Below are 15,000 nucleotides of genomic sequence, written 5' to 3'. Positions count from 1 at the left end.
GCTCTAAGCTGCTTTCCAAAGCCATTCTGGCAGCAGGCCTGACTATGCCCAGACTGTGAGCACATTGTGTCTACCTTGGACTCTTTCATTATCTCTGTGCACGTGCTTTGGCTTGCCTGCTGGGTGTTGGCCAGAGTGGCCATGGAGTAGGGCCAAGGTATTAAGAAAGAGCACTCAGTTCAGTTTCTGTTCTGTGTGCTTAGACTGAAAAATTTAGTTGTCAATTGTCATCACTAAATTTCTCACACTTTCCTTCATGAGATGTTTATATAGTATCCAGAAGGTTTTTGTTGTTTCTTTCTTTCAAAAGTTTCCAGTTGTTCTTTTAAATCACTAGCCAATGAATAAAGGACTTTTACAATATGCCTGTGATCTTCTGTTTTGTTTCATGTCAGGGCTTTATAGGAGAGATAGTTGAATTATTGAAATGCTGTTTCAATAATGAAATGGCTTATAAAGCTTTCATAATTTATTTGTGCTTTTCTGTATGTAAGTAATTAAACCATGATAAGAGTGCATTGATATATTCCAAAAAATAACAAAGATAGTTCTTAAAAATGTCTTGTTTTTTCCTCTTAGACACTGGATGTCAGAGGATGCTATTCTATAAATTCCTCTTAGATATGTTACTAGTCCATTTATTTTGGCAAGACAAAGTATTTAGACTTAAAAAACTGACTTTACTCATCTTTGTATTCTGGTGCTTAGGTTTTAATATTTAATACATTTTTGATGAAGGAATGAAATGACATTTGCTGCTAATAATAAATTAAACACTGTGCTTGGTCATTTTAGCACTGTATTTGATCATTATATACCCTTTAATCCACAAAACCACCATATGTGATCTTATTACATCATGTTTGATATAGACCAAAAAATATACCCACAATAACATGTCTTCCAAAAACATTAAGTGACCACGAGTAAAAACCCGTGGTGCCCCACCTCAAGAACATTATCAGCACCCGGTTTGTCAGTCTTATCTTCCTCCCAGTTCCATCTCCCTAGATCTGCTCTTTCCAACTCCAGAACAGAGGTGACCGCTATCTGAATTTTATCATTCCCTTGCTTTACAATTTCTGATTATTTTCATATACCCTTATAAAATGTTAATATTGTGCCACAATTTATTTTTCCTTTCTGCTGAAAATGGAATTTTGAGTCTCCTATTTTTTTGCCTTTACAATGTTAAACATTCTTTTATTTGTTTCCTAGCACACATTTGTGAGATTTTCTAAGGTCTCAATCTAGGAATGGAATTTTTGGATGTTAGGCTATATAGATGTTTAGTTTTGCAAGATAGTTTCCAATACTTTGATTAAGAGATTCGTCCAATTTGCTATTCACCCATTAGGGGCTGAGTTTTTGTTGATCCATAGCCTCACCATCACAGTGCTCACTTTTTTTGTCAGTTATTGGTATTGCAGATTTACTCTCTGGTTTTATGTCTCCTCTCTTTACCTTATAGCATTTAAAAAAATAATTTAGGATCATTTTAGACTTGAAAGGTAAAAAATATTACAGAGAATTCCCATATAACTTACATAGTTTCCCCTAACAGTATCATCTTACATTGCCATGGTACTAAGAAATTAATAGTAGTACATTATTAACTGTAGGTTTTATTTGTATTTCACTAGTTTTCTGCATATGTCTTTTATGTTCCAGGATCCAACCCTAAATACCATATTGCTTATGAAATTTATTGTATGTTTTGATGAACAAATGTTCTTCATCTTAGTGTAGCTGAACTATCAGTCATTTGATTTGCATTACTCTGTTTCTCTTCCTTTCTTTTGATTTCTTCTAATGGTTTGAAAGTTTGCTTTTTATGACTTTACCATTTAAAAATTTGATTTGTATATAGTGTCAAGAGGTGATCCAATTGTAATTTTTCATGTGGATAACAGATTTTCCAGCAACATTTATTGAATGCCCCCATCATTTCTTAATGATTTGCATGACTATTGCGGTCATATATCTAGTTTTTACATATAAGTGAGTCTTCCCTGAATTATTTATCTACTTATTTATTTTTAATTTTTTTAAGATTTATTTATTTATGCATAAAAGAACTGGGGTACAGGCCAGAGGTGTGGAGGGTGAGAGGATTCACCAGAGACAGAATGGGGAATAGAACAGGCAGATTGACTGCTGAGGGGAGCAGCAGGCCAGTCAGGAGAGGTCTGCTGCGCCAGGTAGCTCCCTGGCCGCGGATCAAACTCATGCTGCAGTAGCTGCGGATAGCTTCCCCTTGCGTCATCAGGGAGGCCCTACTTATTTATTTTTTAAGATTTATTTATTTATGCCTACAAGAGCTGGGTATAGGCCAGGGGTGCGGGGAGGGTGAGAGGATTTGCTAGAGACAGAGCAGGGAGCAGAATAGGCAGATCTATTGAAATAGACTGTTGAGGAGGGCAGTGGGCGAAACAGGAGAGGTCTGATGTGCCACGTGGGTCACCTCCGTGGCCAGTGATCGAACTTGTGCTGCAGTGGCTAGGAATTACTTCATAGTGCTGAGACCTTTCATAGTGCTTAACCCCTTGCTCCACCGGGGAAGCCCTTTCCTGAATTCTTGAATCACTTTTCCCTTGTTTAGTTTTTTTCTGATTCTGCACATCTATAGCTTGCACTCCTAAAGGGATGCCCAGATAATAATAGGTCACATAGTCTCTACATACCCTCCCAGTTCTTCAGAAGAGTCTTGGGTATATTTGGTTCTTTATTCTTCCATGAAAGTTTCATCAGTTTATCAAGTTGCATTGTGCTTGGAATTACAGGAATTTTTAGTTTGTAAAGAATGGACATCTCCACTACTTTATAAGTGTGGTATTTTTCAGTATGAATTTTGGTTTTATTATCTTTCAAATAAGAAACAAATTTTTCTTTCTTCTATTTCTGTATCTTTGTATACCTTATATTTTGTTGCTACTGTAAATGAGATCCTTTTTAAATCTTATTTTTCAGATTACTACTGGCACAGAAATGTAGTTAGTGTTTGTATATTGATATGTTATTTATTAACCTTTCAAAATTCTCATTGACTGTAGTAATTTGTCTTTAGTGTTTTCCATCATCTGTAGGTAATCAGATTATATGTGAAGAATGACAGTTTGGGTTATTTTCAGTCTTCACAATTTGTATTTCTTATTGTATAATACATTTTTTAAATTTGTATAGACTTAGGTACAGATGATAGTAGAAGATAACCTTTTCTGTTTTATCATTAGGAATAATGTTGACTACAGAATTTTGAGCTATCCTTTATGACAATTGCTAATAGGTTTTTTTTTTTTTAAAACTATTGACTTACTAAATGCATTTCTGCTTAATGTGTTAATGAGATAAATTACCTTAATAGGTTTTTCTAACATAATACCCTCACATTTTTGAGTTTAGATTCAACTTCATCATTGTGTATCATAATCTTTTATGCAGATTTGTTTGATATCAGAATTATACTAGTTTCACTCCAACTTGTTCTCAATCTTTGTATCAGTTCGTGTAAGACGGGTTGTTTTTGTTTTTTATTTGTCTTGTTTAGCTTAGTAGATCTCACTTATAAATTACTATACCTACTTGCTGTTTTCTTTAAAAGAAAAATTTAAACTAAAAATTATAAATGATTCATTTTGTGAGTAATCAGATTTTCATTTTTTCTTGATCCAAATATCAGGTTACATTTTCTAGGATTGTGTCCATTTCTTGTGAGTTTCTAAGTTCTGTTGTTTCCTTCACATAATTTCAATTTTGTGATTATCACTTCAAAATACAATTTTATGTGAAATGGTATAGCAGTATATGCTCATCGTAAAAATAACTCAAATAGTACATAAAATTAAAATTATCCAAAAATCCCATTTCTTGTTATTTACACAAAGCAGTATAATACCCTGTTCCACCTGATTAGGGACTGGTTTTTAAAAATAATTTGAGAGAAGAAAAAATTAGAAGTAAAACAAATCACTTACAGTTTTACCTTCTGAAATTTGTTTTGGTGTAGTTTTTTCCAGATTTGAATGCATATAAATTACACTTAGACAAAAACAAAGGAATTAATTTTTTGTATTATTACAAGCATTTTCTTTTTTTAAAAAAAGATTTATTTATGCATACAAGAACTGGGGTACAGGCCAGAGGTGCGGAGGGGTGAGCGGATTCACCAGAAACAGAATGGGGAACAGAACAGGCAGACTGACTGAAATACAATGCTGAGGGGAGCATCAGGCGAGTCAGGAGAGGTCTGCTGCGGTCCCTGGCTGGGGATCGAACAGGTGCTGCAGCTGCTGCGGATTGCTTCCTAGGTTGCATCTTAAATCCTTGCACCACTGGGGAGGCCCCTGCAAGCATTTTCTTACATCATTTGATATTTGCAATCATGGTTTTTAATGTAAAAATTAGGGGAATGATTTATTAAATTTATTTGCACTATTTTTATGTAATGCTACAGCAAATATTCTGATATATAAACCACCATGTGACTCTTGTTGAAATTTGTAAGTAAATTTCAATGTTAACCCTTCAAGTGGTGTGTTGTTCTGCATAAGGCTGCTCTTTATAGCTCCTTTACCATGAAATAGACAGACTTTAGAAGATTGGGCATGTCCTAGAGAGAAAGAAGAAAGACAGCAGTTGAAAGTATGTTGGAGAGAGAGAGTACTTTATTTTTGTTTCATACAAGATTTCTTGTGGCTTATAAAAAAAACAACCAGAAGCTTTTAAAATGAAATAATCTTTGAAAATGTGTAAAACACAACTAGAATTAAATAAAGTAGAAAATCCAGATTAGAAAAAAGAGCAATCTTGATATATAGCAATCTTGATATATAAAGAGCAATCTTAAAAATATATATAAGCTATCTGTACATAAGTGTTTGATTTTTTGAAAATTTGAAGTTGAAGGTCTTGGAATGGAACAAGACCAAGGGGATCTAATGCAAAACAGGGAAGTACAATCATTTCACAGGAAGTTTCCCTAATATTAAGTAAAAATGTTTTTAAAAATTGTTTAAATGGGAAAATCTCTTGCAAATCTTCATATAGGAGTCAATAAATGATATGAATCGTCAATTACATAACAACAGATTATGCTTGAAAGTTTTTTAAAAAATTTTTTAACGGTTTCCCTATTTAAAAATTTGTTCCCTCCTTCCCTCCCCCGACTTTTCTTCTTTCTTGGGGACTTTAGAACAAAATCAAATTATTATCCTGGAATTAATTCCTTCTTGAATACACCAAACTCTTTTAGAAGTCTAATATACATTGTGGAATAATAGTGATGGGATTTCTCCTTTATCTTGCTATTTCATGATCAGAGGAAGGATTTCACCATTACCAGTTCACGTAGAAGGGTGATGTAATAGTGAAATGGATCATTGCAAATGAAATAAGTAGTTATTGTTTGTTATTTTTCAGTGTTTAAATTGCATCTCCCAAAGTTCTGGCATGATCTTTCAGCCATAAAAAAATGCTTGCATATACCATTTTTAAGTTTTCTTAAATTTTTAAGTTTGTTTTCTTTGGATACTGTTTGGAATTTAGAAATTTTTGGTTTCAACCCATAGTGACAAACACAAGGAAATTATCAAGATGAGACATTTCATAGTGATAAAATAAACCAGAAGATGAATGTAGATTTACAATACCCTAGGTAAAATTTCTCAAACTTAACATTTGGTGAGCAAACAGTATTTTCCCAAGGACAAAAGTGTGATAAAGGCATTCTAATCTAGTCAGTCATTCCACAGGAATAAGCTTCACCCAATATTTTGTGGCCAGCGTTTGGATCATCACATTTGCTAAAGGTTGTTGACAGTATCTGTTAATCTTTTTTGGTATTAATGCAGCAGAAGTTACTCAACAGAGTTTGTAATTTTATTAATGCTAAAGTAAAAGGTGGTTGCAGGGAAATTAATGAAGAAATGAATTTAGTGAATTGATTATTTTTACTGGCATGTGTAGATCTAAAGGAATAGGTTATTTTATTTATGGAACTAAGGATATATGATTGTTCTTCAAATTATGAGCTATCACAAATTTCAAAATTAATACATTTTGATGATAACATGAGCAAGAAGTAGCACTATTAGTAGCAAATTAGAAACTAATAGAAGTAGATTTCATAAATACAGTCAATCCTCATTTTCCATAGATTCCATATTTGCAATTTTGCCTCCTTGCTAAAATCTGTTTGTATCCCCTACATCAGCATTCATGGCACTCTGATGATTATTTATGGTTATGTGCATGCAAAGAATGATGAAAAAATGTTAATCTTTGCATATACTTTTTCCCAGTTAGGTCAAACAAGGCAAAAACTGTTTTCAGTTGTCATACTGTAAACAAGTATCCTTTCACAGCCTCTTGAGCTACATGTTTTGCTTTTTTGAGTGAAATAGGATCTTAGAAGTTTTGCTCACAAAGTATTGTTCTTCCTGTTTAGTGACTGAGTAGTTGGTTTTGCTTTTAAAGGGGCCTTCCCAAGGTTATACTGAAGTGCTACCTAGTATTCTAAATGCAGGAAGACTGTGGTATACCTTATGGAGAAAATGTGTATTAGATGAGTTTTGCTTAATGATATTTATTGAATATGGTGCCTATAAACAGAAACTACACATGAAAAAGGGTCCATTTGTTCAACTGTACCTAGTGAAAAAAACGTAGTGACCAGAGAAGGAACCTAACCCTATATTTGCTAATTTAGTGCTTATTGCAACTTCATATAAACATAATTGCCACCAAATAGCAGTAATTTGACACTTTCACAAGATGAATATGTTGCCATTAGTTGTATTCAAAGATAACATTCAAAGAATGTTATCTATCTTTAGTATATATACATGCAAAGACAAGAAAATGTGGAATAAAAATTTGGGTTGGCTGTGTTTAAATTCTTTTCAGAATTTTCTAGTGAAACTTTTCATTTTCTTATCATTCTTACATAAAGTTTTTACAAGGCAACTTAAAAACAAAAGAAAATAAAGGTTCACTTGACTCAGAAAATAACTGTTTCTTTTTGTATACTGTGAGTCAATAAAAGCTGAAAGCGGGCCTCCCCTGGTGGCCCAAACGATTGAGTGCAGCGCCGTGAAGCTGTCTGCAGCTTCTGCAGCGCCGTGAAGCTGTCTGCAGCTTCTGCAGCGCCGGTTCGATCCTGGCCAGCCAGCGAAGAGTCCCATGGTGCAGCAGACCTCTCCTGTCTCACCCACTGCTCCCCTCAGCAGTGTATTTCGTCAGTCTGCCTGTTCTGTTCCCCGCTCTGTCTCTGGTGAATCCTCTCACCCTCCCGCACATCTGGCCTGTACCCTAGTTCTTGTATGCATGAATAAATAAATCTTTAAAAAGAAAAAAGTTGAAAGCGTGAAAAACCCCACATTTCTGTAGAAGCAGTTCACCTAAATTTCTTAAATATTATGATGTGATAATAGTATTCTGTTGTCCAACTTCATCTGGAACACTTGAAATAGATCTTCCATTACTTTTCTCTGTTGAGTCATTGACATATTGCTAAAATAACAACTTGAGATGGTGCTTTGATGAAGGTTCCACAGTTTTTTATTTGTAAGCTTAGGGCTTGTTTGTTTTAGAAACCAGAAAAGCAAGTTATAGATTAGATCCATAAACCTTAAGTATTACTAGGCCCACCACCTGTTAACAGAATTCAGAAATGGAGGTTGTGACAAAGCCTTTTTAATAGTGAATATATAGTTCAGTGACTACTTGTAATAAATGGCTGATGATAGGTGCCATCATTGAAAGCTGCCCTGTTATTCAGGTATTTTTGTGTAGATTTTTGTTCGCTTCTCACTCTTCCCTATTCCACTGAACTCAGAAGCGTTAATGGTATGCTATGTTTTCTTACTAAGCATAGTGTTTAACACTATAAAGTTTTTAAAGATACATTTATTGAAAATACTGGCTAACATATATTGTGTGCCTGTTTCAATAGTCATCTAGTAAATTTGTAGATGAAATAATCAGCACACAAGTTAAATTATATGTATCCAGATTATGAATTAATGTAAATTAGGATATGGATTCTTATTGGAGTGAGAGAGTTATGTTAAACACTTTGAGCTTCAGAGAAATATTCATAAACTATAATGTACTTACTCTCTTCCTTCACAGTATGACAGAATGCTTTGAAATTATTTTAGAATATAACTTGTATATGATGAAAAACATATCCAAGCTTGCATTTTGCATTAGTTTCCTTCTATATTCTTGCTGTCCCCTTGATTTTTCCACATTTGTCCTCTTACACTTTGGGTTCCCTTAGTCCACATGCTCCTGCCTCCAAACCCTCAGGTTCCTGTGTAGTCCTGTCCTTGCTTTTCTTTGTTACTACATATGATATTCTCCCCCACATAATCTTAGGTATGCTCATTAAGCTTGCCTAGTGCAGATTTTCTCTTTTTATGCTAACACTTTTTTTTCCTCACTACAGAAAAATTTTAGCATTTTATTTGAAAAATATTTCTTCCACGAAGCCCTGAGCAGCTAACCTCCAAAAGTAAACAATTCCTGTTTGCATAAGAATTTAGTTAGTTTAAATATAGTAGGTTTGTACATTTTACTGAAATATTTGAATTGATTAATTTTAGGGAGAGCTTAATGAGCTAGATTATTGAATAATAAGGATACTTTGTTAAAGGAAAATCTTACAAAATTTTATTTGTATAGTTGTATGACTCTTGTGTATAATGCCCATCTTATTTCTCTGTTCATTTATTTTATGCATGTTCTTCTCTTATAGCTTGATAAAGATGACATGGTATACATGGAAGCATATGACAAATTGCTGGAGTCCTGGCTAACTTTGGTCCAAGATGACAAACATTTCCATAAAGGCTTTTTTACCCAACATGCAGTTCAAGTTTTCAATTCCTATATTCAGTGCCACCTAGCTGCTCCAGATGGCACAAGGAATTTGGTAAGCTTTATATCAGTCTATAATTAAAAATCATATTTTATCATAGGTTCCATTTCATGTCTTTTGTCCTATTACACATGGTATAATACTAGAAATTTGGGTTGAGATCCTTCAGAAGACTGACTGAAAGCCTTAGACTAAGAACAAAAGTGAGACCACCTTGTCTAAATGAATTCTTGTGTAGCACGTTGTTGCTTCTAGTTACCTCCTTTATCTTTAGTTTTCAGTTACTCATCTGTGTCTTCTTAGTTGTCAAATGATATGAATGGTATCTAGAGGACTGTGGATCTTAAAAGATGTCAAATATTTTCAGTGGCAGTTTGAATTCTCTGGTGTGGGAGGTGGTTTGTAGGTGTGCAGTTAACTGTGTTTACATATGGGTGCCTTTCTTTTCGCTTCATGTTTCCTTGATTCTTTTTTATAAATCTTAGGGCTCTCAGCATAGTTAGATAGGAGTTCCTAAATAGTGTTGCTTGAGGTTGGCTCTCTTCAGCTCTCAGAGGAGTATCGAAGTTATACTAAAAATGCCTGATTTATTGAATAAAGGAATACAATTTCTCATTCTTTGTTTCTTTCATCCATAATAGACTGCCAATGGTGTGGCCTCTCGTGAGGAAGAAGAAATAAGTGAACTTCAAGAGGATGATCGAGACCAGTTTTCAGATCAACTAGCCAGTGTAGGAATGCTAGGAAGAATTGCTGCAGAACACTGTATACCTCTTCTGACAAGGTACACACAGTCCAAAGAAACCCCATGGAGCAAATATTCACTATTCACAATTCCCCGGAGAGCACTTAAAGTGTTTAAAGACTTTAAACACCCCCACCCCGTATCCCAGCACACTGGAACAAATGGACAGAAACATACTCATGATTGCATTCCTTGGCTTGTACATTTGGAGCCCAGGCACTACAACATAGATGGCAGAAAGATTATGGAAAACATGGTATGAGAAATGATTTGACCCATATCAATAAAACCTTGGAATAACCAGTTTTCAAATGCCTGTTGTAAACTTTGATTGTTTGTAAAGCAATGTTTTAATTCTATGTCATAAGTCACAGTTGCTATAGTGCTATGAGAACAGTTGTGTATTATAATAAATACTTTTGTATATATGTTTTTGTGCTAACATTTTAGTTTATGTGGTCTAGTAAATAGAAATTTAAGTTGTTCGCTGTCTTTGCTTAATGAACTTTATGGAGCTATTATTTTGTTTTCCTATTTTAGTTTATTAGAAGAAAGAGTAACAAGGCTCCATGGTCAATTACAACGACATCAGCAGCAATTACTTGCCTCACCTGGGTCAAGGACTATTGACAACAAAATGCTTGATGATTTGTATGAAGATATTCACTGGCTTATTTTAGTTACAGGTTGGTTGGTTATCTCTTTTTGAAATATAATTTCCAACAGAGTGGTTTAAACTTTAAAAGACTCCTCATATATTAAAAGCAACAATCCATACCCAGTATTGGATGGAATTTGGATATAGCTGCTAAGTGTTACAGATCTTAAAAGATACATTTATTAAAAATACTGGCTAACATGTATTGAGTGCCTACTTCACACCATATGCTTTATTTGGAACATAAAGCCCATTGAATTAGTACTATTACTAGTTATTGTTGTTAGTATTGTTGTTACCCCTGTCTTATAAATGAAGAAGCTGAGACTTGGAGAGTTATAAGAACTAGGCCATGGTCATACTGCTATTAATTTTTGAGACAGAATGCACATCTAGGCAGTTTGACTGTTAGGGTCTTCTGTAACCATTCTACTAATGTTTCTGTTTCTCATATGCAGGGGAGAAAAATCTTAATTTTTGAAAAGACATTCCCAAATACTGACTTTTGATATACTTAATAGAACTCCTATTACCTTTATAAAATGTTACTGAAAATTACTAAAAGGTAGTAGATTAAATAGCATACATATCATTATGAATTATAAAATTGATGAATAAAACATTTGTCCTTTTCTGTATTTTTGAGAGTAAATTATCTGAGAAATACAAAGTTTCTTCTCATCAAACTTGAAATTAACATTAACATTTATAATTTACTTTTACATCAGTTTATATGATATATAGAAATCAAATAAAACTGAGAACATTTATAGTGCAATTTGGTGAATATAGATTTGTTAAGTGTTCATTTTTAATTTTTTTTAAACTGAAGGCTACCTCTTAGCTGATGATACTCAGGGAGAGACTCCGCTAATACCTCCAGAAATAATGGAATATTCCATTAAGCATTCATCTGAAGTTGACATTAATACAACACTTCAAATTTTGGGATCTCCAGGAGAAAAGGCTTCTTCCATCCCAGGGTACAACAGAACAGATTCTGTGATTAGGTAATATGAACTCTATAGCTGTGCTCTTGTAATTTATACTGTTTTATAAATTCTGAGTTGATGGGTAGATAACTTGAGGGATAGGCATGTTGTAAATTTGATACTTGAAAGAAAATAAAACTTGGAGAAGCCTTGAAATAAACAAGGATGGCAAGTACTCACTATGTTTAAGTGTGCCACTTTGGTAGTAATTGACAGCTCTATCAAGGACTGAGGAAAGCAAATGTAAAGTTATTCTGAATACAATTAGATTTTGAAGGAGATTTGATCTCATGTACTATAAATATATCCCTTGTCCATAAGAAAATAATACTGATAATGATATAAGATTTTTAGAAACCAGGTGAATATTAGTTCATAAGCTAAACTACATTTCAGTGGCTTTCTTTGGGGAAACTGTCATTCTTTCATAAAATAGAAATGTTTATTCTGAGTACATGAAGTTTGAGAGACCTGTCAGATGATGATAGAATAAAGTAGTATGCCTTAAATGAGGAAATTCACTTTTGTTTTCCTAATACTAATGGTGGAATTTTTTTGTGAATTCTCAATGGTGAAATTAAGGAGGAGTAAATCTGGACTAAATATTGTTGTAAAAGTAGATTTAAAAACAGCATTTTAAATTTCACTATCTTTAACCTTGAATTTAGGTTGCAGACACAGAAATCAGTAATGAATTTTGGTTTTGGTCAGTTGCAAACCAGGTGCTATTTCTCTTTATTTTTTTTATTTATTTATGTATTTTTAAAGATTTATATATTTATACAAGCACTGGGGTACAGTCCAGAGGTGCAGGAGGGTGACAGAATTCACCCAAGACAAAGCAGGGAGCAGAACAGGCAGAAGGACCGAAATACACTGCTGAGGGGAGCAGCGGGCAAGACAGGAGAGGTCTACTGCACCATGTGGGAATCCCCCTGGCCGGCCAGGAATCGAATCAAATCGGCACTGCAGAGGCTTTGGACAGCTTCACAGCGCTGTGCTCAACCCGCTGCGCCACCAGGGAGGCCCATTCTCTTTATTTTCAAAAGTAATGGATATCATTTAACCTGTGCAGTAGAAAATACATTTTTTAAAAAATTGAAATATTAATATCAAGGAAATGTTTGGGAATTCATTTCCTTTGTTGTTGCATTCTTTTGTTTGAAATAAAATACCAATGCTCTGTTGAAAAAATTTGATCTGTTCCTTTTGGGATTGTTATAGGCATTAGAAATCAATGCTTTTGCTTTGGTTTGATTCATGGTGAATGTTAATTTCAAAGCCATTGCATTTCAGAGTGCTGTCATGTTATATTCTTTGTCCTGTTCCTTGCCTGGGCAGTACCATCAGGAATGCTTTCCTTGTATATTCAGTGCTTTTTCAATTTTTGCCAGTGTCAGGTATCAGTGCAGAAGCAAAATATTTTGGTTCTGAGAGAGCACAGACTATGGAGGGTTGAGATGAGGATTGGGACCAAACAAAACAACATTACCATTTCGTTGTAGTACAAAGATTAATGTGAAGTAGACTTGTATATGGGAGAAAACTTCCTTGCTTCACTGAAAAAGTAGTTCACATTTCTTGAAGAAGTTATTATTCAACAAGTAACTATTGATTATCTACTATATGCCAGGTACCATTCCAAACATTTGGGATACACAGTGTACAAATTAAACCAAAATTGCTCCCCTTTTTATAGCTCATTGTAGAGGAGAAATAATAAGTAAATTATATGGTGTGTTAGAAAACCTTGAGTGCTATGGTTAGGAAGTTAGAAGGGAATGCAGAATTTAGGGATTGTTTGTAATTTTTATTAGTGTGATCAGATTAGGCTTTATTTAGAAAGTGACTTAGGAGCAAAGACAAGATGTTGGTAAGGGAGACTCAGCAGGCCTGGGGCAAGAGCATTCCAGAGTAAAGTTTTAATCAAAAGCCCTATGGCATACCTGGCATGTTCAGAGAGAACAAGAGGAACTGCCATTGGGTTGAAGAAAGTGAGATGGAAAGGAGATGAAGGTAAAGGTGAAAAAAGAGAAGTCAAATAAAGTCATTAGGCCTTTGTAATATCTTTGGCTTTTGGTCTAAATGAAATATGGTGCTCTTAGAGGATTTTGAGCAAAAGAGTAAACTGTTAAAGAGGTTACTCTGCTACACTGAGGATAAACTATTAGGGGCAAAGATAGGAGCAGGGAGAGACCAATTAAGAGGCTAATTGCACTTATCCAAGACAAATTTGTAGTGGTCTAGACCAGAGTGATGTTCATGGCAGTTGAGTGGTATCAAAGAAAGCTCTATTTGACTTGTACTGACTTTTGGTTTATAAACTGCAAAGCTAATCCAAGATTAATTTGGAAAGTGGAAAACTGAGTGCTGTCTGAAATAATAATGTTTAGAAAGCCTGCTTAGAAGCTACAGTAGTTTGGATTATTAATCTTCGTGTATCAGCTATTAAAAACAAATTTTTGATGGTTTTTTTGTTGTTGTTTGTTTGTTTGTTTTATTGTTTTTTCAACTCCTTTGTGTGCCAGTATCTGTGGAATATAATAGAAGTGTGAAAGAGTGATGTAGGAGCACATAGGTTCCCCATACCTGTTGGCAAGGGAAGATCTTCTTGGAAGAGATGGCATTTAAACTGTAATTGAGAAATGAACAGGAGTTTGCAAGGAAACAGAAAGAGGAAAGAATACTCCAGGCAGTGACAGTAGCCTAGATAAGGGCCCAGCACTGAGAACTTGGCTGAAAGCAAGAGAAAAGGTGATGTGGCTTTTGTGTCCAAGTAAAGGGGAGAGGAGAGGTGTTTGGTGAAGATGGAGAAGTAGGGGTGGGCACTGTTGGGTGGACTAGTGAGGTAGGTGTACAAATGGTGAAAAGAATTTGGAGTAGGGAGGTTAACTGATCAAATTGTTTTAAAAGAGTTATACAGTGGAAGAGGAATCAAAGGCAAGTTAGAAAACAATAGAAAGTACTGGTAGTGCAGTGAAAATGTAACAGGCAGAAGGATGTGAGAGATAACTCTATGGCAGTGCAGATGGGATGAATGGTGAAGAAAGAGGAAAGAATGAAGAAAAGCTCCCTGGAGAGCCTTCTGTGTATCTGTCTAAGAGCTGCCTGTGGTATTCTCTTTCTTTACTTTGCTCCCTCTTTGCAAAAGAAAGGTGAAAACTCATTCTGACTCTCATTGTGATGGATTGGCAGGTGTGTTAAAACCTGCAAGCTGCCAAATGAAGAGGCAGTTCCAAGTAGTGTGGTTTTAAAAGTGAATGACTGAGTAATTATACTTTCCAGGAGGTTTTCAGTTCTTTACAGTAAATGAAATTAAAGAGTAGCTTAATCAAGTTGTCAGTTAACAGATTATTAAAAACAATTTTGATGGTAGATCTCTGGTTTTTGGCATATAAATTGGAAGAATAATTGAGGAACCCTGCTATTTTGTGTGTTCAGTGCTTATATCTAATAAAAAAAAAAACAGGAATCAAATTATGTTTAGCTGTATCTCATCCTATCAAAATATGTATTCACAAGTACAAAGACTAATTTGGGAAAACAAAGCCTGCTACATTAATCTCATTCAGAGATGCATAAAAGTATACTATTATGTTTCATGTAAATATTTTAATTACTTAAATTAGTTTTATTTATTTTGCCTATCTATATAACTAATAAGTATTGAGACAGTAATAATTCAATCTGGAAGGCATTTTTAAACACTTGTTCTTATGATCAT

The 15,000-nt window shown here is 34.4% G+C and overlaps 1 protein-coding gene across 2 annotated transcripts in view; it reads left to right on the top strand.

Moving 5' to 3' along the window:
• The window catches only part of XPO4 (exportin 4), a gene marked incomplete at both ends in the record, with an annotated part of 115,910 nt that overhangs the window by 87,623 nt on the left and 13,287 nt on the right, over nt 1-15,000 (top strand). For both annotated transcript variants that reach the window (XM_084235210.1, XM_084235209.1), the window contains 4 exons: nt 8,759-8,935; nt 9,523-9,665; nt 10,167-10,312; nt 11,117-11,294. In XM_084235210.1, coding sequence (XP_084091336.1) covers nt 8,759-8,935; nt 9,523-9,665; nt 10,167-10,312; nt 11,117-11,294 — 644 coding nt within the window. The remainder of the gene's footprint in view (nt 1-8,758; nt 8,936-9,522; nt 9,666-10,166; nt 10,313-11,116; nt 11,295-15,000) is intronic.

Source organism: Talpa europaea, assembly GCF_964194135.1.
Source record: "Talpa europaea genome assembly, chromosome: 6".
Classification (NCBI taxonomy): domain Eukaryota; kingdom Metazoa; phylum Chordata; class Mammalia; order Eulipotyphla; family Talpidae; genus Talpa; species Talpa europaea.
This window is presented reverse-complemented; position numbering and strand designations above follow the sequence as displayed.